The following is a 25,159-nucleotide window of genomic DNA, read 5'->3' as shown; positions in this document are numbered from 1 at the left end:
CAGCAGCAGGAGCAGCAGCAGCAAGAGCAGGAGCAGAGCAGGAGCAGCAGCAGCAGGAGCAGCAGGAGCAGAGCATTGCGGGCAGGAGCAGCAATGGGTGACGCCTTCATCCGGCACATCGAACTGCTGGGCTACGAGAAAAGGTTTTTCCCCAGCCAGCACTATGTGAGTACTCAGCAGCGTTCTGGCATGTGAGGACTGAGGACTGAATTTCCTTAGGGAGATGTGACTGAGAGCCTAAATGCTTCCTTTTAAGGGGGTCATGGCTGATAACATGAGCTGCAGGCAGCCAGAGTCTAAACTGTCCTGAACACACAAGACTTCAGGCACCTCCTTTGCAAGCCATTGGCCACTTTGCAGTCTTGGAAAGGGTTTTTTCCTCTTTGTTTCCCACCCACCTGCATGTTTCTGTCCCCTCTCCATCCATTACAACTCCCCTAGTGCCCAGTTTATTTACTGGCAAGGCAGAGCTAGTTGCATTGGGGTGGTGGAAGGAAAACATTCAATTTTATCTGAAACTGGAACATCCAGAGGGCTCCATGGGCACAATAGGGAGTCCCACTTGCCTGCAAAACTGCAGCCTCTGCTTTGCTCCTCAGGTCTACATGTTCCTGGTGAAGTGGAATGACCTCTCCGAAAAGGTCGTCTATCGCCGCTTTACTGAGATATATGAGTTCCATGTGAGTCCTGCCAGGACACATAGGCTTGGGGTGGGGAAGAAGGAGGGCGAATGCCATCTGAAACTGCCTCAAAGCAAACCTAGCTCAAAAGAGGCTCCCGAGTCCAGTTCTCCGATCTCTTTTGCCCCTTGAAGGTGGAGCCATTGGCTCCGTGTCCCTGGGCACAGAGTGCCGAGGTGTGGGATCCAGCCCAGACATGCTGGGGGCAGCAGGGCGAGCAGCAGGAAAGGAGTCAAGGCAGGGGCAGAGGAGTGGGGGTCACAGGGGCTCCCCTGGTGCTGTCCTCACTGTTGTGCCTGGCTCTGCTCTGCAGAAAGCACTGAAGGAAATGTTCCCCATTGAATCCGGGGACATCAACATCGAGAACCGGATCATCCCGCACTTGCCAGGTGAGGGGCAAGCACCGTGCCTGGGGGGTGAATAGAAATTGCAGCTAGCTGGGAAATTCCCTGATGGGCTGAGCTGTGCTGCCTGCCTCCCAGACAGGTGGGTAGTGCAGTATTTCCTGTACACGAGGCTTGAAATCAAAACCCCAGAAAGATCTGAGCAGTGGCAGTGGTTCTTTCCAACACTCAGCAGCCCTGCAGGCCCCGTCCTTCCTGTCTGAAGGCACCCAGAGGCACGTCCAGAAGAATCAGCTGTGACCCCTATGACCCCTGGCTGGTGCCAAGTATCTGGATTTGGGGAGCTGAGCTGAACCTTCTGTTGGTGACACCATCCCTGGGGTTGGCTTAATGCCTGTATGGCAACACAGAAATTTTGTAAGAGGAAACAATGCAACATGTCAGAGGATGAACTGATCCAAACAGCTGACTGTTTGTCTCCAAGCAAGGTGCATGTCAGAAAACTTCCCCATTTTATTAAATTTCCTGCTTTAAAGGAAGCAGAAGGGAATCTGAAAAAGAGCTGCAGATGTGGCCGATGTCTCTGGAGGAAGAGTAACCTGCACTATGCAGCAGTGTGGGTGCCAGTCTGGGGGGGCTCCACTGCAGCTGGGCCTCCACATCACTCTGGGCCTCTTCCATCACTCTGTCCCCCACCGTGCTGGGGCTCTTCAAAGCATCCTTATTCCATTTGGGGAACTGAGAGCACTGGGACCAGACAAGTGTCAGACTGCTGGGGGGACATGGGGTGCCACTGACCACACAAAAGCACCTCCCATCATGTGGTTCAGCACTGCTCAGGGTCAGGATTGCCAGCAGTATTTCAGAGCTCTGGAGTCAAGAACACCATAAGCAGTGGGGTGGGAGGATAAACATATCTCCTCTGACTGCAGGCTGGTCCCCTGAGCCCCTCTTGGTGCCCTGGTGCATCTGCTGCATTTGTGGCCCAGCAGTTGGGCTTAGTCTGAACACATGTGTAGGAGTTACTCTAAAACTGAAATAGGCTGAAACGGGATCATTTCTGGGCTTGCAAGAGCTGTGCTCCCACAAAGCTTCACCTTATGGGCACAATGCAGCCATGCAGCACCTCAGGGCCAGACCCACTTGTTTGCAGGGCAAAATTAATGATTCAGAGCAGTGTGCTTGGGAAAGTATTAAAACCAAGGTGTTCTGTCTGCTTTCTCTGAGCTCTTTTTCCTCTCCCCCAGCCCCAAAGTGGTTTGATGGGCAGCGCTCAACTGAGAACAGGCAGGGCACACTGGCTGAGTACTGCTACGCACTGGTCAGCCTACCCCACAAGATCTCTCGGTGCCTGCATGTGGTCAACTTCTTCAAGGTCCGTCATGATGACATGAACCCTGTCACAGACAGCCAGTGAGTCCAGCTGCCTGCTGTTTTGAGGGAAATCCTGCATTCCTGGCCTTGGATGCTGGCAGTAGCCTGCAGGGAGGGTGCCGATGGATAGGGCTGGTTGGCATTGAGCTGCCTTTGCTCTGACCTGTCTAGGATCAAGAAGCCTGAGGTCTTCCTCCTGACAAAGGACTCCAAGAAAAGCCCCACTGGTAAGAGGTCTCAGAGGGCTGCAAGTGGCTGCCTCAACAGCAGCAAAGCCTGCTGGGGAGAGAGGTTGTCATTCCATGGCAGATACCCTCACTAAGAACATGGCTGCTACGCCAGAGCTGCAGCTGGGGAGAAGCCAAATCTTTGGGTAGAATGAGTCATTGTTCTAAAATCCAACTGCTTTGGGGCTGAAAGGGGCTGGGAGGGCACTCTGGCCTGTCCTGGGGCTGCTTTTGGCCGGCCTGGAATAGGGTGTTTGTGGGTTGGGGGCTGGAGGAGGGAACATCGGTCACTTCTCTCATGCAGACATCACGGGCCCCATTGTGCTGCAAACGTACCGAGCCATCGCTGACTATGAGAAGAGCTCCACATCTGAGATGGCTCTCAAAGCTGGGGACATGGTGGATGTTGTGGAGAAGAGTGAGAACGGTATGTGTCCATCCCCCTGGAGAGCCCCTGAGGGCCAGCCCACTCCCTGCCACACCTTCAGCAGGAGCGAGTGCTGCCCTTGCATCTTGTGTCCAAGCACAGCGTGTGAGCTGGTTATGGCAGTGCAGGCTGAGGGTGGGGGGCAGCAAACTGAGCAACACCCTGGCCATGCCTCAGCCTGTGAGGCGTCCTGCCCAGCAGGAACAGGATGAACTGGTCACGATCTCTGGTTGCACCATGTCAGCAGAGATTGGCCCCGGCACTGTCCCTTGGTCCAGGACATGGAGATGCCTCCACCTGCCCTGGCCAGACCTGGTGCCACTCCCCACAACACTCTCTGCTCTTGCCCATGGTTGCTTTCTTTGCAGGCTGGTGGTTTTGTCAATTGAAGAACAAACGAGGCTGGGTACCTGCTGCCTATCTGGAGCCAATGGATGGTCCTGATGAGTCTGAAGAGCAGGAGCCCAACTATGCAGGTAAAATGCTGGGGTGACCAGGGTGTGTGTGTGTGTGTGCCTGCTGCAGCTCTCCACTGTGATGGCTCACTGCAAAGCTGGGCAATTCAGACTGAGCAGAATCACTGGGCAGGGAGATACTGCTGTAGGAAGTGCCAGGAGGGATAAATCTCATGGCTTGGTGCCTCAGTGTCAACCTGGGAGCTTCCCATGACCTCCAGCTCAGCATTAGACTTCTGTTTTGGCTGGTCTTTACCCAGTGGCCATGCTGAGGTGGCTGGGTGAAGGCTGGGGTGCTGGGTTCTGCTAGAACAGCATGGTGCAGCATCCAAATCAGGCACAGGCATTCACTGGGAAACTGAGAGCACTGGACCAGACAAGTGTCAGACTTCATCTCTGTGCTGTCCTTATCAGGGCCTGGCCCTGCTCCTGCCCACGGCATTGCCCTGCCATGACAACAGGGCTTTACCACATGGAACAGAGGAAGGATCCTGCAGACTTGTGCCAATTGCTCAACAGGCTTCAGCTTTGTGGGTTTCACAACACTGGAAAAGCCTCTATTAGCACAACACTTCCTTCTGCCTTACTTCACCACTTGAATTCTGAACACACTTTCGAGCAGAGATAGGTGTGCTTCCTCTGCTTGCACCCAAACGTTTTCTTCTGGAGAGACGGTGAAGGGGCTAGGATGAGCCATGGGCAATGACAAGACTGGGGGAAGTCTGAATCCAAACCTGAAGCACCCTGAGTCTTGCCTAAAATGTAGGGTGCCTCCTAATGCCCTGGTGCCTCTTCAGTGGCTGGGGAGGGAGAGCCCCCATCCCTGAGGTGTCAGCACATGATCCCCATCCCCATTTCGTGTGTAGGTGAAGCGTACGTGGTCCAGAAAAGCTACACTGCTGTGGAAGAGGATGAGCTGACCCTCAAGGAGGGTGATATCATTGAAGTCATCCACAAGCTCCTTGATGGCTGGTGGGTCATCAGGTGAGAGATGCCCCGAGCAGGTCAGGCCAGCAGCACTCAGGCAGAGGGAAGGGAGCATCCATGTGCTCCACATCAGGGCTCTGAAAGCCACGGCATCTTTGGTGCCACTGCCCAGCACTCCCTTTTGCAGGGCTGCTTCCCAGAGTTTGTTCTTTGCCAAATATTAAACATCCCTCTCCTTAGGGCTTCAGAAATAGCCAAGAAGGAGGCAGAGGGAAAGAAAACATGTCTGTTATTTTGCTTCTAATTGTTCTGGCATATTTTGCCTGGCAAAACTTCAACTTTCATCCCAGCTGCAAGGAACAAGAGAGGTAACCCACATGGCACCAGCAGGGGACAGGCCTGAACTATGACTATGGAATGTCCTGAGCTGGAAGAGTTCAAGGCCAGGTTGGATGGGGCTTGGAATAACCTATTCTAGGGGAATGTGTCCCTGCCTATGGCAGGGGTCGGCATGAGGTCCTTTAAGGTCCCTTCTAACCAATCCGTTCTGGGACTCTGTGACCACTCACAAGAATGATCAAATCTCTCTCCTGGACTGAGGAGGTGGTTGCAGAACCACAGCTGTAGGTGGTGTTGCTTTGTGTTGCACTGCAGGAAGGATGAAACCACAGGTTATTACCCCTCCATGTACCTGCAGAAAGCCGGGGAGGTGAACAGCTCTGTGAAGAGTGCGCTGCTGAGGAACCGGGGTGCTCCCCCACGGAGGTAAGAGAAGCTCTGTGCAGAGGGCAGAAGAACATCTCCCTCTTCCTTGAGGGAGATGAAATTAAACCAGACAGGGTGTTGGGTGTCACCTACTTGCCCTGTCAGTGAGGAGCTGCCTGGAGAAAGCAGGACACAGAGAGAGCAGGGCTGTCCCCTCTCCAGCTCTGTGCTCCCCAAATACCACAGGCACCCCAGCATTGCTGATGCAGGGCTCCAAGATCCTTGCTCCAACAGGTCCACCTGTCAGCTGTATTTCTCCTTGTCCTTCTGCAGAGTTTCTTTTCTGGGCTAATTTTGTTTAATTTTCAAATTGGCCATTTTCTTGCTTCCTAAGTGTGTGCACTGAATCTTTCAGAGGCAAGGAGACATTTGGCTAAATAAAGCTGACAAGTGGCCTAATCTAATGGGAAGATTTGAGCTAATGCAAGGGATTTTATTTTGATTAAAAAGATAAAAAGCAATAATAATTCATGAATTCCAGTACAAAGGGAATGACTAAAAAGGGCAGAATTTGCTGCTATCTCTTTTTTCTGCAAGATGACACATCAGGCCTGCTATAAAATCTCTCCAAATCCAATTTTGCTGGAGCATGGATTGAGTGTGAGACACTGTAAAATGGTCCGGATCCACTTATTTGAACACAGTGATGTTTGCTGGTAGCCCTGGGGGAGATGAGTGGCCTGTTCCAAGGACGGTGGCTTGTCCCCCTGCCATGGTGACTGCTGCCTCCGTGGCACTGGCAGCCAGGCCAAGCCCCACTGTGAATGTGGTGACCTGTTGTGGGCAAGAGCTTTGCTATGATGTGGGGTATGTGCTCAGACCAGGAAGGGGCTGAAGGCAGACAAGCACATTTCTTGGAGAAGAGCAGGAGGACGATGCCATGGGGTGGACATCAGGAACCACCTCACTCCTGCCATGGTACTGAAGACAAAGCAGGGGCCTCTGTCTGCCTGCCTGGGGACAGTCCCCAGCGCTGGGGGTTCCCCTGCAGCAGCCCCAGGCTGCTCAGCTTTTCACTTCTCTCAGTAGTTTCTCTCCTGTGGGTTGAACACTGCACAGCTGGGTGCACACTGACACATGCCCCACACTCCACTCCCCTGTATCTGAGCCTCAGGGAGCCATGCCAAGCCCCACACCAGGAACCTCAATTTTGTGGCCAAGATAGGTGCTGTATGTTCATTCATCAAAGAGCTATAGATCACTCCTGGGACTTTCTTGGACAAACCTCAGGCCCATCTCATCCTTCCAGCCTTACACCCAATCTTCCTCACCGATCCCTATCATTACTTTCCAGATTTGTGCTCAGGGTTCACCCTTCAGTGTTTTCTTGCAAAGCCCCATCCAGCTGCCTCTGAACACATCGCAGATTGTGTCTCACTGATGGCTCCCCTCAATGGCTGGCATCCACCAGGCAAAACCCAAAAGCAGAAATTGGGGTTTGGGTGAAGCAGAGGAGGAAGTGAGGGGAAAGGAGGTGTGTGGTGTGAGAGCTGCCAGCATGAAAACTGAAAGTTTTGTTTCTCGCTCCTTGCAGATCCACCATCCGAAATGTGAAGAGCATCCACAAGCAGGGCAGGAAGCAAATCAGCCAGGAGACCTACAGGAGGAACAGCAAGAAGTACACCCAGAACCAGCGGAAAATGCGGGGAAATTCCCAGAACAAGGCCGATGTCATCAGTAAGTCTCAATGGAACTGGAATCCTGGCCCATGTCCCCCAGCAGTGCTGGCAGCTGGAGCAGGGTGGCACAGTGAGGTCACACCATGCCCATCTGTTCTTTTCCAATGGGGAATGTCTGTGCAGGGAGGTGTTTCTTTCAATGAGTTTTCTCACTCCTGGCTATAGGTCAGACAGAGAAGAATATGGTCCTGGAAGGAGGTCAGCTCACATTTGGGACCTGTGCTTTCCTTTGTGCACCTAACCTCCCCCATGCTGCCATTACCATTGCAGTTGCCATGTATGTTAGCTGTCAGCAGAGCCCCCAGAAGGAAGTGTTACATGAAGAATCATGGAATTCTGGAATTCGGTTTTGGTAGGAAGGGACCTTAAAGACCAATTCGTTCAAGGCTTCCATTTGATTGGATTGCTCCAAGCCTCATCCAACCTAGCCTTGAAAGGGAAGCCACAGTTTCTTTGGGCAACCTGTTCCCCACTACCTTCACAGAAAAGAATTTTTTCCTAATATTTAATCTAACCCTGGCCTCTGACAGTTTGAAGCCACTCCCTCTTGTCCTACCAGTTCAGGTGCTTGTAAAAAGTGTCTCTTCATGAAGAAGGAGAGAGGTAGTCCTTGAGGTTTATCCTTTATATCTGCTAGACCCCACGCAGTACCTCCCCAGAGCTAAAGAGGGGCAGACCTAAAGGCAGGCTTTCCCTGAGCACAGTTCCCAGTGGGCACTGGTGGGCATGTCCTGACACCATGACCTACAGGAAGACCACTACATGCAGCAGGGACAGGAGGAGAGGCAGGAGCTTTGGTGGCCATGATGTAGGAAGCTGCTGAATGTTCATGAGGGTGGTGTGTGGTGAACAGCTCTGACCCATCTGTACATCTTTTTTACTTGCAGTTGAGAAAAATGAACCAGAGGACAACAAGCCCAAGGCTCAACCTGCTGTTCCTCCCCGTCCCAGCAAAGAACTCATCCTTAACCGCTGCACTGAGAGCACGTGGAGGAAGATCCTGTGAGGATCCTGTGAGCCCCTACACCAGCCACTTCACCTCCTCCAGCTCCTGTGCAGCTAGGGCTTGGATCTAGGGATCCAGGGATCCAAGGATCCAGGTGGTTCTGGCATCCACCACAGGCCGGGGAGGCTGTGGCTGTATCAGCCCAGCCCAGTGCCCCTCATCCTCCATCACAGCCAGCCCAAGCTGTCCTGATTGCACTTTGAGGAGGGACCAGCCCTGCTCTACCAGCTCCTTATAAGCACCAAGTCCTCATCTCTAGATGCCATTCTAGTACCTCTTTGTATTTTGAATTATTTTTGTTGTTTTCATCAATAAAGGAGAGACACTTGACAGACCCTGAGGAGCAGTGTGGGCATGGTGGCAGGAAAGGTGTTCCTCCAGGTGGATATTGGGCAAGGAACTCTTGCAAAAGATGCCGGCAGTGAGGAAATTTATTTGGGGGGATGAAAGGACAGCAGCTTCCTCCTGGAATGAGGGATTAGTGTTGAGAGAGGGCTGCTTCACACATGGAGTGTGGTGGGACGGCTGCATTTGGTTCCGGCCACAGCCAGCCCTGCCATCGCTGTGCCAGACAGGGCTGGCTTTGGGTGAGATCTCGGGCTGGGTTTGGGATGGGGCTGCGTTTGGACCTGGGTTTCAGTTTCGATCTTTGGAGCTGAGTCTAAATCCTCATTGAGGTCTGGGGGTGTGTTTAGATTCAGGTCTAGGTCGAGGTGTAGGTTTAGGTGTGTTATAAATGAGGTCCCTATATGTCCTTTAATAAACCACAAGATTTAAAATTTAGCAGCAATTTTAATTGAAGTATAAAATAATAATACAGTCAAATATAATTCAGTAGTTACAAAAAGAAATTTGGCAGTGGTTCAGATAAAGCATAAGGAAAACCGACTGGTTACAGGGAGGGCTTCCCACCCTGCCTCACATAATGAAGACAAAAGAATCCACACACAACTTTTATACTGTATGCTAATACATATTAATCAATATTTCCTGTAAATCTCCTCCCATTTTCGATTCTGGAAATCTACATGACTATTCTGCACAGCACATGCTCCCATTGTTGCTATGGAGTTTTCTGGTCTTTTCAAGGGTCTTCTTGGAGGAAGGCCAAAGGTCTTCCTCACAAGTCCTGTGGATAACCTGGCAGGTGGCGCATGTGCTTTGAGCTTGGTGTTATATAAATAAGCACTATGTTCCAATTAAACCTTTTTTATTCCATAGATAAGACCACTAGTTTAGACTCCCTGTCCGGAATGATCCCAATTTTATTCATGTTCGAAGTCGATGCTGCTCTGGGAGTTGTCTTTTCCCTTCAGCTGGTGCCAGTTTGGTTTGGGAGTTAGCTCCTGACTTCCTCCATTCCCGCGGCCGAATCCAACCCCTGCACCCTGCTTCCCGCATGAATTCTTGAAGAAACCCATCTGCTTCGTAACATTATTCCCATATACTTTTCCAATTATTCTCCCAAATTACTGATACAATCAGAGTTTATTCAGCTGGAATCACCCCCATTTATCATTTATCAGGGGTGAGTTCGTGCCTCAGGCTCCCCTCAGAGGGAGGTGCGGTCCCTTTAAGAGCAGCGCGCATGCGCGGGGGCGGAGGGCGGCGCTGCGCGGGCCGCGTGTGGGAGCGGACAAGATGGCGGCGGCCTGAGGGCGCTGAAGGCGCTGATGGCGGGGCTGGCACGGCGCCTCCTCTGCCGGGGCGCCCCGGCGGTGCCGCCGGGCACCCGCCCCCTGCGGCAGGCCGAGGAGGCCGCCCCGGTGTTCCAGTACGCGGGGAAGGCGGCCAAGCGCAAGGATCGCGTGTTCGTGTGGGGCTTCAGCTACTCGGGCGCCCTGGGCATCCCCAGCTTCGTGAAGCCGGACGCGGGCTGGAAGAAGCCGCGGCGCATCCAGAGCACGCCGTACCGCCTGGAGACGGAGGAGAAGGTGCGCCCCGCGGCTCTGCCCCGCCTCCGAACCCGCTCAGGGCTTAGTGTGATTCGGTGGTTTTATCGATATAGTGGTACTGCTTGGGATGAGGACTGCTTAACTGCAGCAGCGTAGAGTTTAGAAAAGATGTATTTGTAATTTTGTCAGAGGCATTGAAGAGTACTTGCCGGCTAAAATGAGTCTCTTCCCGTGGCTCCCACCTGGCAAACGGGAAGCTTGTGTTGAAAATCATGTTATTCTTTTGTCGACGTGTTTCGCTCGTGCTCTGCTCTCGAGTGCAGAGCAGGTCAGAGCGTTCATAGAATATTTGTAATATTCGGGAAGGGACTCAAGGGTGACGGAGTGCAGCTCTGGCCCTGTGCAGGACAGCCCAGGAATCCCACCCTAAACCTGAGAGATTTGTCCGAACCCGCGCTGGGGCCAGGCCATTCCCTGTTCAGTGCCCGGCCACCCTCGGGGGCAGAACCTTCTCCTGAAATCCAATCTAAACCTCCCCCAGCACAGCTGCCCCCGGCTCCTGCCCCTGGTCCCAGCAGAGTTCGGGGCTGCAGACCCCAGTGAGATCTGACCTCAGTCTCCATTTCTCCAGGCCGGACAAACCGAACAAGTGACCACAGTTGCTCCTCATGTGACTCCTATGCTCGGTGCTTTTTTTGTCAAAAGGAGTAAAACATGTTATTCTCGTAATATCTCTTTTTTTTTTTTTTTTTTTTTCCAGCAGACATGTCTTTTCTGTGCTGTTGAATGGGGCCAAGGTAATGCAGAAATAAAGATGTATGCACACAAAACCAAAACTTGTTAAGGCAGAATGGTTGGACCTGAGTTTTCACCATTGTGCTTATCACAGAAGACTGATAATTTTTGGAAGACCATACATACCATGAATTTGGGCTGCATGTGAATGTAGCTTAATGAAGAATGAATGCTGATGAACAAGTAGCATGGAGTGAAACTTGGAAATTTTCTAAGCCACAGTTTCTAACTGAAAGGTGTGTGTTTTGTCTGTCTTCAAAGATATCCTCTGCTGCCTGTGGTTATGGATTCACACTGCTGGCTTCTAATACCAGAGACATCACCAAAGTGTGGGGCATGGGGCTCAACAAGGATTCCCAGCTTGGATTTCAGAGAAGCAGAAGAGATCAAAGTAAGGATTTAAATGTTTTAAAGACTTACAGGGTGACACTGCAGTATGCTTGAGGTACAGGAATCTTCATGTGTTTGGAGCTGTGAAAAACATCAGGAGCCTTTGATGCAGTCTCAGGTTATTTTTTTAAACAGATCTTCCTCTGAAATTTATCTGTGTTTTTGTGTGCTTTGTAATTGGTCAACACGTGCCTCTGTTCTGTACACTGCACTTAATTGGTTTCATCTGGATAGGAATGTAGCTGTTTATTCTTCAAAGTGATGTTGGTTAATCTGTGGCTTTTAATCTATAGTTTGATAGTAGGCACAGTGTAGTTAATAAAATCATTTTGGCAGGATGATTTGCTCGCTTCTGTGACCTTTGCACTTAAAAACTTAAGTCCTTTAGTTCTCATTCCCTCCTCAGTTAGGAGTTTTTTATACAGTCTGTGGGGCTTTTGTGAAGCTGTAGGGTTTATTTTAAAATTATTTTAATAGCAAGTTGCGTTTTGAAGGATAAACATGGTTTTCAGTCATTTTGTCTTACACCAGGCTCTCAAACTCCTTTAAGAAGGCGATTTCTGTGCAGAACATTGCCACCTACCACCGAAGACAGGAAAAACACAAACTTTCCTCGTAGAGTGGCTGACTGCCTACTCATTCCTTCATAAACAGTTGAGGAAAATCACAATAAAAGCAGATTTTGTCATTATGATATATAAGAGTGTAATCCATCAAGGTGGGGTGTGCCTGATGTGGGCAGGAGATTAAACTTGGTGGAGAAGCAGAAGAAAATGCAGCATGCTGAGGTTTGCTGTGGTGCTGCTTTGTGGGGCGCTCTGGGTGGTTGTGTGCTCAAGCAGGGGCTGCAGAAGCTTCTGCTCACTTCTGCTTTTAAAGGTTTCAGCTTTTGCTGGGTCTGATGTATGTGCTGATGTCTTAGGAGTGTCTTGCAGTTACCTTTTTTTTATTATCTGACCTGGAAATTATTTTTGTCAGAGAATCCATTAGTAGGTTAAAGAGTTTTGCAGTTCAAGCCCTGCCAAGTAAGGGAGTGTGTTTGGTAAGATGGGTTGAAAATGTGGTGAAGATCAGTGGGGTTGCTACTGCTCCATGTTTAATGTACCCCCAGACAAGTTTTCCTTTGGGATGTGTTGCTCATTTCTGTTTTACAGACTGACTTTGGTGCCTGCTGCTTCCAACACTGCGTTGCTGAAGATACTTCATTTCCAAGCCTTCTGACTTTTAGATGGTTGCATCTAAACTACTGATATTTCACACTCACCCCCTGTTCCCTACCCACCTCATTGTCTCTTTCTCCAAATCCCCTCAGCAATGCTTACTACATATCCCAGTAGGATGTGTCTTTCTGCTGGAGGGAACAGAGAGAGGAAAAGGTTATTTTGCTTGGTGACTTCCAGGTGTTTCTAGACAGAGAGTTGGTTGTCTTTGAGTTCCTGCTCTATTGCACGGCAGGTGCTCACTGTTGGCAAGCTGCCTGTTGTGCTGCCTGTCCTCACATCCAGTAATGTCTTACTGTAAAAGACCTGTGTAGATTTTTTTTTTAATTTTAATTTTTTTAATCATAGGATTTTTGTTGTTATTTTTTATTTTTTGGCTGGTTTTTGTTGTTGTTATTTTTAGTTTTTATTTTTATTGAAGGTAGCAAGAACCAGTAAAGCATTGCTGCCTGTATTGCTTTGGGTCCTCTGGGATTTGATTTCTCCTATTACAGTAACTTTGATATCAAGGCTTTTATCTCCTCTTAACTTTTCCCCTAGTATTGATTTATGGTTTGCTGTTCTCCCCACCATGCTCCAGTTGACTGTAACTGATTCTGTATTCTTCAAGTTGCTAAATCTTTTTAAAGTATAGCATGTCACTTTTCATAAACGTTAGATGTCTTATTCACTATGAACCTTGCTGGTCTTTCTTGCATTCCTTAGTTCTGGAAGTGCCTGTAATCTGCTTTTCTTTAAGGTTTTTTTCACCTTTCCTGCTACTTTTTTGTGATTGTTGCTCTTGTACCTTGTTTGCAATATCCCCAGTTGCAAAGAACGTTTGTATGTGATATTAAGCTCTAGTGATGCAGCTGTATTCACCAGAGTGGTTGAACATGTTGGTGAAAGCCTCAGTTTCACAATTCTGCCACCTGAAGCTTTAAAAACATTCACCCTCTAGTAATGGTGGACTTTCATTTAGGCAGTGATTATTGACTTCAGCTATCTCCATAGCTTTTACCTTCTCCTTCTCTCTGTGATAAATCCCTGTCAGCCTCTTTGGTTAGTGTCTTGGCTTTCTAAAATGTATCTGCTTCTATAACAAAGCAGAAGTGAGTGTGTGAATGTACAACAAGATCAACATATCCAAATATGTTGGATTTACTTTGTGGAAGCTGCTGACTTAAAATTGTTCTCTTTTCCTTAAGCTAAGGGCTATGAATATGTCTTGGAACCATCTCCAATTCCATTACCACTGGAGAAACCACAGCAAACTCGAGTCTTGCAAGTGTCCTGTGGGAGAGCCCATTCCCTGGTCCTGACAGATAGTGAAGGAGGTACAGTGTTGCTTGTGCTGGTGATGTCTGTGGGTACCTGGCTATGCTTTTACTAAAAGCTTGAAGAAAATTCTCTTCTGTCCTTTAGAGCTATATCCCAGCTGGGCTGTTTGCACTGTAAATGGGATGCAGGCAGCTGTTGGCCTTTGTGGGATTGCTTCTGCCGTGAGCTTCACTTGGCTCAAGTGTTGGGACTTTTTACTACAAGTTTTGTTTCTCTAGCCCCACGTCTGGCTGAGTGCAGCCTGACTTGTTCACTCAGATGTGTTTTTGAAGGCAGATTTGGGTGGCTATGCCAGTACTCCTGTGTTACTTCCCCTTTAAGCCCCAGAGTGACATGTTTATTAAAGAAATTAATTAATTAGTAGTTTATAGAGAAGATCTTGTTTGTGGATTGTCTCTCCACATCTCTGGGAACTCCCTGGTGCAGTGTCTTCAGTGCTGCACCAAGTGATCCAGTACAGCTTCTTAGTGGGTGAGCTGGTTGGTTAATTGATTCCCACTCCTGTGGGATTGCTGATCTGTTTCTGAGTCTCTTTGACAGTGGCAGGATGAGCTGGGCAATTCCCCACTGTGACAGACAGCAGGCTTCAGGCACTGCTGCTGTGCCTACAGCAATACTGCTGGTGAAAATGGATTCAGTCACTTTCATTCAAGTGGCCTTTGAAAAAAGCTTATACCTATTTTTACATTGCTGTTCTCTACCTTTCAGACTTAGAACTGCCTGAAAATATTTTGAGGATCTGAAAAGAGGCTTTCAGGGGATTGGGCAGTAATAAAACTCGTGTGTTTTATAATTGTTTTTCAGTTTTCACAATGGGAAACAATTCTTATGGACAGTGTGGCCGGAAGGTTGTTGAAGATGAAATTTACAGGTGAGAATTCAAAGATTGTGAACTTTCTTATTGTTGGAAACATAATTGCATGAAAACAACCCTGCAGAAAAACCTGAAGGTGGAAAAGGTCTAGTAGTATGAGCATTCCATTTAAAATTAAGAAGTCTGAGAACTGAGGCTTTTGTGCTACAGGTGCCATACAAGCAGCCTTTGAACCCAGGCTTGGGCACTAGCACGCTGCTGACAACATTCACAAGAGACAGAATGTCAGCATGGCACAGTTCTTTTAGGTCATAGTGGGAGAACCCAGCCTTCATAAATTGCTTGAGGTAATTGGTGTTAGTAGTTGGGCTTTTTCCCTTTAGCTGCTCAGAGTACCTGTACTATTCCTGAGGATGTTAGAAATGCCATTTAATTATGAAAGAGGCATCCTCTTGTTAAGTCTCTGTTGCATCTGCCTCTGAGTCTAATGCTTTTCCTTCACTGGGCTTTTTCCACAAAAAAACCCTTTTTCTTCATTGGGTTTTTTGTGAGTCTCTCCAAAGCACAGGCTCAAAGTGTTCTGTATGATAGAGTAAGTGAATAGTGGGATTATGTTGAGTTTCTGATTCCTTAGTAGGACCAAAAATTGCTCTGTGATCACAACACATGGTCTGTAAAGTTTGAGAAAATAGCTGTAATAGGTAGCTTTTGTTGGTCTTGATACTGGAAGTCAGTCATTGGATTGTTGATAATCCCTGGTACTGTGAAAAAATGACAGAGATGTTAGCACTACACTGTGCTCTGGGATATCTGGTTTACCTCTAACTAACTGTAGTGTTTATATGGGTACTGCATTATTATGTCATGAGTTTGCTCATTCTAGACTAGGGACTGACTTAGAGGGTTGCCCCTACCCCCAGTCACAAGAGCTTATATTTTAAAAATGACAGTTTTAAACTTCTTAAATAAGAGAATATAGAATGATGTTTCTTCTTCGTGCAGGTATTTTGCAGTGAAACTACATGCAAACAAATTTCTCTACCTGTGGTAATAAAATGGCTTTCAGTAGAGGCAGGTTTACCTTTGTGTTTTTTTGCAGTCTTCTGAAATCCTCTGTGTTGCCTTTTCTCTTCTTGGTGGTTGGTTGGTGTCCAGTGGAAGCCATCTCATTCATCAGCTGAAGGAATTTGACAGCAGAGTTGTCCAGGTGAGAGGATCACCGAGCTCAGTGCTGAGGATGAACTGGGAACCAGCTGAACAGCCAGGCAGAGGGTGGCAGTCATTGGCTCGGAGCTGAATTGAAACCAGTAACAAGTGTGGGACCCCAGGGGTCTGGGGTCCAGTCCTGTTTACATTTTCACTGGTGATCTGGGTCACAGGGTGTTCCCTCAGCAGACAGCAGATCACATAAACTCTGAGGAGTGACTGATAAACCAGAGGGTGGTGCTGCCATCCAGAGGCTGCAGAAATAGGCCTACATGAACCTCACCAGCAGTGGAAATGGCCAAGTCCTGTTGCTGGTGAAGAACGATTTCAGACACCACCATGGGCTAGGGGTGACTGTCTGGGAGGCAGCTGTGTGGAAAAGGCCCTGGGGTACACCAGGCTGACCATGACCCACAATGTGCCTTGCTGTAGAGAAGGCTAATGATGCCCTTGGCTGCATGAGGAGGAGTGTTACCTGCACGTCAAGGAGAGGATTCCTCTTTTCTACTCAGCCACACTCAGAGTGCAGTGTCTACTTTTGGGCTCTCCACTCCACTACTCTCTTCCTGTCGTGATTTCTTGTTCCCTTTTGTTACTTTTATATTGCTTAGGAGTTTAAATTTTGTCTTTGCCTTTTCAGAAATGAGCTGTGAAACCATGACTTAGACTAGCCAGCACTAGGTCAGGTTCCTAGGAGAGCAAGGGACTGCAGGGCAGCAGAAACACTTGCATGTACACCCACCTGATGAGACTGTGCTGTGGTTCGTCCTAAAACTGTTTTGAATTAGGCTTGCAAAACTTCTGTTTGGACTTTTCATGGTTTTAATTTTTTTAGGGGGATTGAATACTTGGTACCTGCTTGCACTTTGATAATAGCAGTTATGTGCTTAATGTTGGTAGTCACTTTCTTAACTTGCTGATTAAATCCCCGTAATCTTTAAGTTTTAATGTCTGCTTTTGAATGACTTTTTCCTTGGCTGTAATTCATGCCAAGCCCGTGGCAGACATGATGGCTAATTCAATGTAAATATAGATTTGAGAACAGCTGTGTGCCTAGAGTGCTTACATGGCAAAGAATCCATAGCAGTTTGTAGCTGGCATCAAGAATCATGTGGTTAGCATCCTGTGAAGGGGGAGCTCTTATTTACTCTTTGGTGCTTTTATTGTGTGATACTGCTGAATCAAGCTTTCTCTCCTTGTTTTGGATCTTAGAACAATTCAACTACAGCATCACTTTCCATAAAGAAAATTCTGCTGATTTCTGTGTTGTATCTTGTGGTTCTTGGCCTTTCCCACGTGATCAGGAGAAAAAGGTCAAAATGTGAACTGATGGGCATCATAGAGGTTCATTGCTCAATTTATCTGTCACTAATGCTTCACTAAATCAAGTCTGAGCATGTAACCTTTCCTGACTGACTTCTTGTTTGTGTGCAGGTGGTGTGTGGGCAGGACCACAGTCTGTTTAGAACCAAGAAAGGTACAGTCTATGCATGTGGATGGGGAGCTGATGGACAAACAGGTAGGAACTCAGCTCAGCTTGCTTTTGAGGGAATTGATGAAAATAGCAAGCTGTCCTAATTGAGAAGTTGTGATGTGTATTTGTCATGCATGTGTGGACAGAAAAGGGCTGCTAATGTTTCCAGTTGTGTGTAGATGTTTTCAGTACTCTTGTGTAACCAAACTGAGACAATCCAGTTCATTTTTGAGGACCTTTAGGATGCTGCCCTGGCAATCCAAGCATGCACTTGGAGGAGAGTGTATCTGCTGTTTAAAGTTTCTGAGGGGATGTGGAAGTGATATGGGCAGCTTTGCCCTTCAGTTTGGTGGCAGCTCTGCCTTCCTGGTTCTTGTTTTGGGGTCTACTCTTCTTTTGAACTGACAAGCAACTTGGTAGCAGTTGCAGACAGTTTTAGCTTGGGATCATTGGGCAGGCACTTTATGTGGTGGCATTTGCTGCAGAGAACTTCCTCCTCACCATCATTCCTGCTGTTTGTTTTGCTGCTCCCAAAGATGAGTTCTTCCCATGATTCTTTTGTGCCAATATAGTGTAACCCAGCTGTCATCTATATTCTGGTCTCTTTTCCTGGCAGCATCTTGTCATGTAAAGTATTTGCTTCCCAGCCTCTTCTGCCATTTCCCCTGCTGTTGTCTAACTGATTGCAGTGTGCTATCACTCATGGCTCTCCTTGCAGCAGACATGATGCAGGCAGGTTGTAAAACTTCATCCCTGTTGGGATATCTGCCTGGCTTGGTTATTGTTCTCCAAACACTTTGGTCCATGCAGACAAGAGATATGAGACTCTGCAGGGTGTGTGAGGTATAAAGTGTAGTCCAGAGAGGTGGCTTTGGCTAGTAGCAGAGGTGTTTGTGATTACTTGTCTGTTGCAGCTGATGGACAGTAAGCAGTATGGACAGAAAGATTTATTTCAGAGGAAGGGTTATTTTGTTATAGCATGACAAAAATGGTCCTGTGCAGGCATCAAAAAATTGCGTCTGGAAAAAAAATTCTTCATAATCTCTACTTTTTTCCCTTTCAGGTCTTGGACACTATAACATCACCAGTGTTCCTACTAAGCTGCATGGTGACATTGCTGGAGTAAACATTATCCAGGTCTCTTCCTATGGGGACTGTTGTCTGGCTGTTTCAGATGAAGGAGATGTCTTTGGTTGGGGAAATTCAGAGTACTTGCAGTTGGCTTCTGTCACAGAAACCACACAGGTCAGTTCACCTGAGAGTGTATTTTTATGTGTTTCAGTTGAGCTGCTGGGCACAGAGTTAAAAACTACATGTTTCTCCCAATTCTTGGTTCTTTTGACAGCAGATGCAAACACCACTGGCAGGCTACTTTTACATAAGCTTACAAAACCAACCTGTCTGTGTTTATGTAGCTTTAGGGGGCAATATGTTTCCCCACTTTTTTAGGCAGAGGTTTGTGTCACCTCACCCCATTTTATTAGTCCAAGAACTCCATATTTTTCTTTCTCCAGCCAATGGACTTTGCACCAAATTGAGAGCCAGCTCAAGTGCTTTTGCTCATTTCAGGACAGGAATTAACTTTTTGGCTGGCTAATCTAGGATTTCAGGTGGTACTACTTTGAGCATAGTGCTGATCCAGATGGCCCTCAGAAATTCCTTCCAGTCAACCTTGTATGATGGTGAATTTATCATGGACATCCTTAGTGGGTTTATAACTGAAATTCCAGTATCTCACAGATAAAAGGTTTTTTTGAGCAAACTTAGATGTGGCATTGGTAAGGTGCTGTCTTTACACTAGGCATTGTACTACTGGGGTAATTAGGCTGTTGGTCTGATGTTACAGCTACTTGAGGAAATAGACTCAAGAAATTAATCAATACTCAGGCAACTCTTGGCAGAAGGCTAAGAGCAGACAATTGTATTAGAATAGCTTTAGCAAAATTTTAGAAAGCTTTGTTTCCTGTCCCTCTTCTCGTGTAACCTTAATGTAGGGCTAAATGCTGAGACCCATAAGGCCTGAGGACAATGATCATGCACTGTAGCAGTTTTCCTGGTTGGGTGTGTGAAGGAGGTCTGTGGCATCTGAAATGGATGAATGGCACATTTGCCAAAAATGAAAGTCAGCTAAAATACAGATGCAGTCCGAGTTGTAGAATGGCAGAGCTATGAAATCGAAGATTGCTCTTTACATGTGTCAAGCTGTGTATGTATGTTGTGTTGGGCTGTACCAAATAAGTGTGATTTTAATTATTTTTTCCTTAATATGTTAAAAAATACCACTGCAGACTGAATTTTGGTTATCTAATCCAGTGTGAAGAGTTGAAGACATGCTCACCTATTGACCTCTCCATTGTGTCTGAATTTAAAAGCCAGGGATAAGAAGCAGTTATTAGTCATTCTCAGCTTTGTTGCCATGCATGTAAGCTTTTTAGTAGGTAACTTTTTCCACCTTGTCCTCACCTTAATGAATTTCCTGTAGATTTTTTTTTTTTTTAATTTTTGGGACTTGCACTCATTTTATTATTCAGGCAATAAAGGTTGTATCAGGAATCCAGTGTATGTAAGCGCCAATCAGAACTAGAGAACAAGTTAAAATGTATGTCTACTTTGCAGTTTACCTTGTCTCTAACAACTCTTCTGCAATCTTGTACAGGTGAATGTTCCCAGGCATTTGCCATTCAAGATTGGGAAGGTAAAGGAGGCTGCCTGTGGAGGGACTGGCAATGCTGTGCTGACAGGTGAGTTCACTTCTAGAATCATTCACTTTGGTGCAAGGCCACACAGTAGGTGGATTTTGACATTTTGAAACAAGTATCTTGTTTTCTGGAAACAGGGAAATTATGTTATGAGGAAAAAGCTGGGAGACTGAGAAATGTGATTTAAGAATATTGTAGAGGAGTTATTTTCACTAGTGCAGAGCATTGCTGCAGTGTGTGCTGTTGTGGGTGCTCTGCAGATGAGAGCAGGGGCATGGCAGCTGTTTGCTCTTCTGGTCTCTTTTGCTGGTCACACTGAGTATGGCCTATAATGAGTATGGATATAGGGAGGAAGTAAGGCAACACTTGAGAGAAAGTGAGCCCTTCAGACACCATATGAATCTGGCATGTTTATAAATAATGAACTGGGATGGAAAAAAGAGTTTTGAGAACAGTGAAACTGTGCAGCATGTCCTTAGTGGCTGTTCTTTGGACTATGGGTGTCTGGGGAGCATAGCTGGAGGCTTGCTGCATGAAGGAATGAGGGAGGGGATTGTATTACTTTCTTGAAGGATTATCTCCATGAAAATGCTAATATTTATAACAGGGGTGTTGTGATGGCCAGAGCTTCTAATATAAAGGGAACAGAGCTACCTGATTTAGAAACGTACTCCTTTTTATGCTGTGCAAGTGTTGCCTTTCCCAGGCACCAATGCCAGGCAGAGTGACATCCAGTTGCTGGTTTGGGCATGCATCAAAGAAGAAAGCCATGATAATAAACTCTCAACCTCTGTCCCATTAGTCAGTAGTATTTTATCCAGCTCACTCTTGTGTTTGCATTATTTCCCCATGAAAGGTCTGCCTAGGGGGCTTGATTTGCTTGCATAGCTTAGGAAAGGATTGAGGCATTTAGATGGGAATGCATTATTTGCAGATTTAAAATAATCAGAAAGTGTTAGAATGAGCTGGAAGAAAGGAGAATATCCCTTTGGTTCTGATTAACTCTTGGTTGTGGCATGAATTTCACAAGCACAGACTTTCTTACAGAATGTGTTCTTACTGTAATGCAGAAGAAGGAAATGTTTTTGTCTGGGGATATGGAATTCTTGGGAAAGGACCAAACCTAATAGAGACAGCAGTGCCAGAGATGATCCCACCCAGCCTTTTTGGCTGGTCAGACTTCAATCCAGACACCCGTGTAGCTCATGTTCGCTGTGGACTCAGCCAATTTGCAGCACTTACAAGTAAGTTTCTCACCCGGCTGTCATGGAGAGGTCATGTTGCTGTGTTATTGACAGAAGAGAAAAAAAAAAGGAAAAAAAACCCCACCAAAACCAAAGCAAACCCGAAACAAAAAAACCCTACACCCCAAAAAATGTACCCATCTTTCTTGAAATTGAAGGCACACTGGAATGCAGCAGCAGGGAGCCAGACAGCACATTTACAGATGTCAGCATGGTTCCTGTCCTATGTTTTGTGCTAATTTATGCTTTAATTAAGAAAGTGTTGTCTTTACACAAAAAACTTTTCTCATACACAAAATCCAGAAGATTTTTTCATTTTCCTGTATAAAATGAGTCAGTCTGCTGCACTTTAGCAGTTTAGAAAATTAATGTGATAAATGAACAAACTAAAACTGATTCTAAATGAAGCTAGATACCAGTTTCTTGGCATTTCTGGCCAGCTGAGTTAGCAGCCTGAGGTGGGCAGACCCAAGCATTTAATATGCAAAGGTTATGATACTGTGCTCTGTGCACCCTGGGTGGGTTCTCAGCCTTTGAAGGTTTGAAATTTGAAAGACATTTAACATTAGGCAGCAGTTTCAGAGATTCAGCTGGCAGCAGGAAAAAATGCCAGGGCTAAGTCCTTTGGGACAAACAGTATGTGTGACACTGTCAGTTTGGTTGCAGGGTGCTTGTAAGTGGGCTCCCCTTGGTATTCAGAAAAAGTTAGAAACAGTGTTCTGGTTAAATTGTTAATCATACATAAAAATTATATTGTGTTTTGGTTGTTTCTGTTGTGGAGCTGATCTGTGTGTTTTCCTGAGGAGCTCAAAACTCTTCAACTCTGTTGAACACAAATGTTTGCCTTTCCCTAGCTGTCATTAGAAGGTCACTTCTTTCAGACAGTCAAATAAGCAATCTCCAGGTGATGGCTTGGGACAGATCTCACTGCCTTGCTTATTGGATTTGCTCTGGTGATTCCTGATACAGAGAACTGCAGTTGTCTAACTTTCAGCACAAATTATTCACTTCACAAATGATTCCCTGGAATTTCTGCTGCTGCACTCTTCCTTCAAATAAAATTCTGAAGCATGTGATGTAAGAGGGGGAAACAAAGATTTATGCACAGAACTTGTTTCTTGTACTGCTCATTAGGCATAATTTTCTCCAAACACAAGAACATTTATTGTACGTTGAAGTAAATCTGGTAGCTGTCATGCTGCTTGTATAACCCTGTATACTCCCAGAAACACTGTAGCCACATTTGCCAGCATCATAAATAGAATTCTTTCTTTTTAATGACTCTGTTCTTTTCTGTTTTTTTTCTCCTGTGTAGACAGAGGAGAACTGTTTGTGTGGGGGAAGAATCTAAGAGGGTGCCTGGGAACTGGAAGAATGGAAGACCAGTATTTCCCATGGAGAGTAAGGATGGTGGTATTAAGGCCAAGAGTATATTCTTTGGCTAGTTTTTGTTATCCTGAGGGCAAAGATTATAATTTGCTGTGTAGTTTTGTTGTGTAATTCTCAAAGGAGTGGAAGGCTAAGATGATGTAGAATGCTTTGTTTTCCAGAGGTCCTTGTGGAGCCTGGGAATGGAGGTATTCAGTAAACATTTTAGTCTGCTATGCCAGTAATGATTTTGAATCCTGAAACAACATCTGGTGCTGTGCCACCACATCTGAACAGTTTTCATCTTCCTGTCCATAACATCTGCTTGCTACCCTTCCTGCCTCTTCCTTTCCCTTCTAACCTGCTCTTCTCTTTGTATGTGCTGCAAAGAAAACCATCAGTATTGGTCATCTGTCCAAATCATTACTCACCTAAATTAGGTGAACGTTCTGGTTTGTAGTGGCTACAGGTCCACATAGTGGTGGGCTTCCTTCCCATCTGTGGTGGTGGGTCAGTGGGCTGACTGTCAAGTTATCCAGGAGGTCCTTACTCAGCTGTCTCACAGTGCTTCCAGTTCCACTGCTTCCTCCCAGATGGCTCTGAGAGCCAGACTCAGTGGATGTAGAAGTGTCTTTGGTTCTGGAGTTCAGCATTCAGCCAACAGATGCTCCTGGTCTCCAGGAAGGCCAAGTAGGAGATGAGGGAGGCAATCAGTTGGACCACCCTGGAGTGTCTGTCTGAACTTGCAGTAAATGTGTTTCTGTAGTATGCTTTCTTCTTTGTTTAAAAATGAACAAAACCAGACCAGCTCTGGAACATTTGCCTAAAATCACACTGCTGTGGCTGGGTGGAATCTCTGAGTTCATTTCCCCAAATGTAGGCATTGGGGGTTATGCTCTTTCAGACAGCCAGCTCCTGTCTGACAGTACTGTGGCAATGTGCCAGGATCCTTGTCTGTGACCTCCTGCCCTAGAAATAGCTGCTGTCCTCTCTCTTGGCTCTGAGGAAAAACTTGCTTTTTTAGACTCTGCTTTCCTCAAGTTTGAAGCCAGTTTTAAGTGAATAAGCTTCAGGAGTTAGGAACTGGTCTCTTAGCATCAAAGCACAAACTGCCTTAGGCTGAGTTGAGCCTTTGCCTTGTTCCAGTTCTTGCTGATGAAAAAAGAGGCAAATCCCTGTGGTGCTTGGGCAGATCCTCTTCCTGATGTCCTAGGTTATGCTCTGTTCACTTGTGCTGCTTCTACTGCTGAACAGATGGGCTGAGCCTCCAATCTCCTCACTGTCTGCTGGTGAGCCTGCTCTTCTTTTTCCTTCCAAAGCTTTATGTGCTTCTGTGAAGGAAAGAGGAGTATTTCACAGCTCAGTGCACAAGCCTGCTTGGTGCTGAATCTTGCTCTTTCTGTGTTTTCTAGTTGGCACTTGCATTGGTACAAATCCCTGTGAAATTAGTGGCATGTTGAGTGGAAGGAGGATGAGAAATAGGAACTGCCAGGTGTGAAGTATGAGCTTGATAAACAACCTGCTCTCCTGTGTTTCATCCAGGTGACTGTACCCGGTGAGGTGGTGGATGTGGCCTGTGGAGTTGATCATATGGTCAGCATGGTCAGGTCTTTCACCTAAGGATGCTGCTGGGTCTCAGCACTGTACCAGGGCCATGCAGGGACTTGGTGACAAGCTTCTTGGAAAGGAAAACTCATTTTATGAAACCAAGGGACTGTGAGCAGAGACAGCCACAGCAGTGTCTGGGTGCTTTATCGTCCCTGCATCACTGGAATGCTCTGCCTGGCTGCAGGAAGGAAGCACGTGCCCTGAGGAGTGTGGAAATGCAAGGAGTGCTCTGGCTCCTGCGTGATGAGCTCCCAGAGGATCTGAGGCCCGGCCCCAAGCTGGTGAGCCCCTCTGTGCCTGAAGATGAAGAGCATCTCCCTTAAGGAAGACTGTTATGGGATGAAATCTACAGCACAGAACATTGATACATGGACATTTCCTGTCACCAGCTCTGGAGTGTCAGCGTTGGGCAGAGCCAGACTATTTCTCAAGGGAAAATTTGGGTGGTTTTTAATTACTATTATGTGGAAGAGTGGTCATGCTAGGTCTAGAAGCCCAGCATGACTGTCCTGCATGGCCACCCTCAGCTGCACTGTGCCCAGGCTGTTGTCCTGTGCAGAAACTGGATGCACAGCCCTTGCTTGGAGGCAGTGATGTGTCTCTGGGCTGTTGATGGCTTTCTATGTTAGTGCTAAAGACTGAACACCAAAGGAACACATTCAAAGAGTGTTGGCAGGGGTAAGTACTATTAAATAAGACAGCAGGCTCTCTGTGCTGCAGGAGGACAGATGGATGGTGACAGAAGCCAGTCTAGCTTACTGAGGGAGGCTGGAAACAAAGCCCTGCAAAATCCTGCTCAGGCATGGATGTGAGCAATGCTCACTACCCCTCAGGTACCTTTGTCTCCTTGTGCTGATCACACATCACTGCCTTTGATTTTTTTTTTTAAATTCCCCACACCCTTTCTGTTTTCAGAGGTATGGCTCTCAGTTGCAATTAGCTGGGGATTTCAGGATTGCCTAGCAGGGGAAGGAGTCTTAATGGGTAAGAAGCAGAATTTCATTCCTTGGTACCTTCTTAGCAGTAAGCTGGTAGAGATGGGATGCAGTAGCTGTGAGTATCTGTAGCAGGCACTTACCCAATCTCACACCCAAGTGTGGGGAAGCTGTCTCCTGTGAAACACTCCAAACATCAGGCAGAGTTGTGTGTCTTTTCTCTCTGTGTGGGATACTTGTAGTGTGCAAACTGTTTTGGCGGAATCCAAACTAGTAGGTTTTCAATAAACTGATTATAAAATCTTTA

At 46.9% G+C, this 25,159-nt stretch overlaps 2 protein-coding genes across 3 annotated transcripts; both read left to right on the top strand.

The window, feature by feature from the left end:
* The first annotated feature begins 19 nt into the window (after positions 1-19).
* Positions 20-8,219, top strand: NCF1 (neutrophil cytosolic factor 1). The gene is made up of 11 exons (XM_030287993.4): positions 20-165; positions 600-680; positions 994-1,069; positions 2,272-2,437; positions 2,570-2,625; positions 2,930-3,052; positions 3,421-3,528; positions 4,374-4,491; positions 5,089-5,199; positions 6,734-6,876; positions 7,766-8,219. The coding sequence occupies exons 1-11, from the start codon at positions 94-96 to the stop codon at positions 7,882-7,884; spliced, it is 1,173 nt and encodes a 390-aa protein (XP_030143853.4). The 5' UTR covers positions 20-93; the 3' UTR covers positions 7,885-8,219.
* Positions 8,220-9,493: 1,274 nt separating this feature from the next.
* RCC1L (RCC1 like) lies at positions 9,494-25,159 on the top strand. 2 transcript variants are annotated; one of them, XM_072916783.1, is made up of 11 exons: positions 9,494-9,818; positions 10,836-10,965; positions 13,372-13,500; positions 14,309-14,375; positions 15,474-15,525; positions 16,959-17,043; positions 18,062-18,243; positions 19,655-19,739; positions 20,768-20,941; positions 22,257-22,342; positions 23,852-25,159. In XM_072916783.1, exons 1-11 carry the CDS (start codon positions 9,558-9,560, stop codon positions 23,927-23,929), a joined length of 1,329 nt encoding a protein of 442 aa, XP_072772884.1. In that variant the 5' UTR covers positions 9,494-9,557; the 3' UTR covers positions 23,930-25,159. The 2 variants fall into 2 exon arrangements, with proteins under 2 accessions (XP_072772884.1, XP_072772885.1); XM_072916784.1 differs by having other exon boundaries at positions 9,518-9,818; positions 16,959-17,001.

The sequence above is a fragment of the Taeniopygia guttata genome, chromosome 19 (assembly GCF_048771995.1).
Source record: "Taeniopygia guttata chromosome 19, bTaeGut7.mat, whole genome shotgun sequence".
Taxonomy (NCBI): Eukaryota; Metazoa; Chordata; class Aves; order Passeriformes; family Estrildidae; genus Taeniopygia; species Taeniopygia guttata.
The sequence above is the reverse complement of the archived record's forward strand: the minus strand, read 5'-3'. Positions and strand labels throughout refer to the sequence as shown.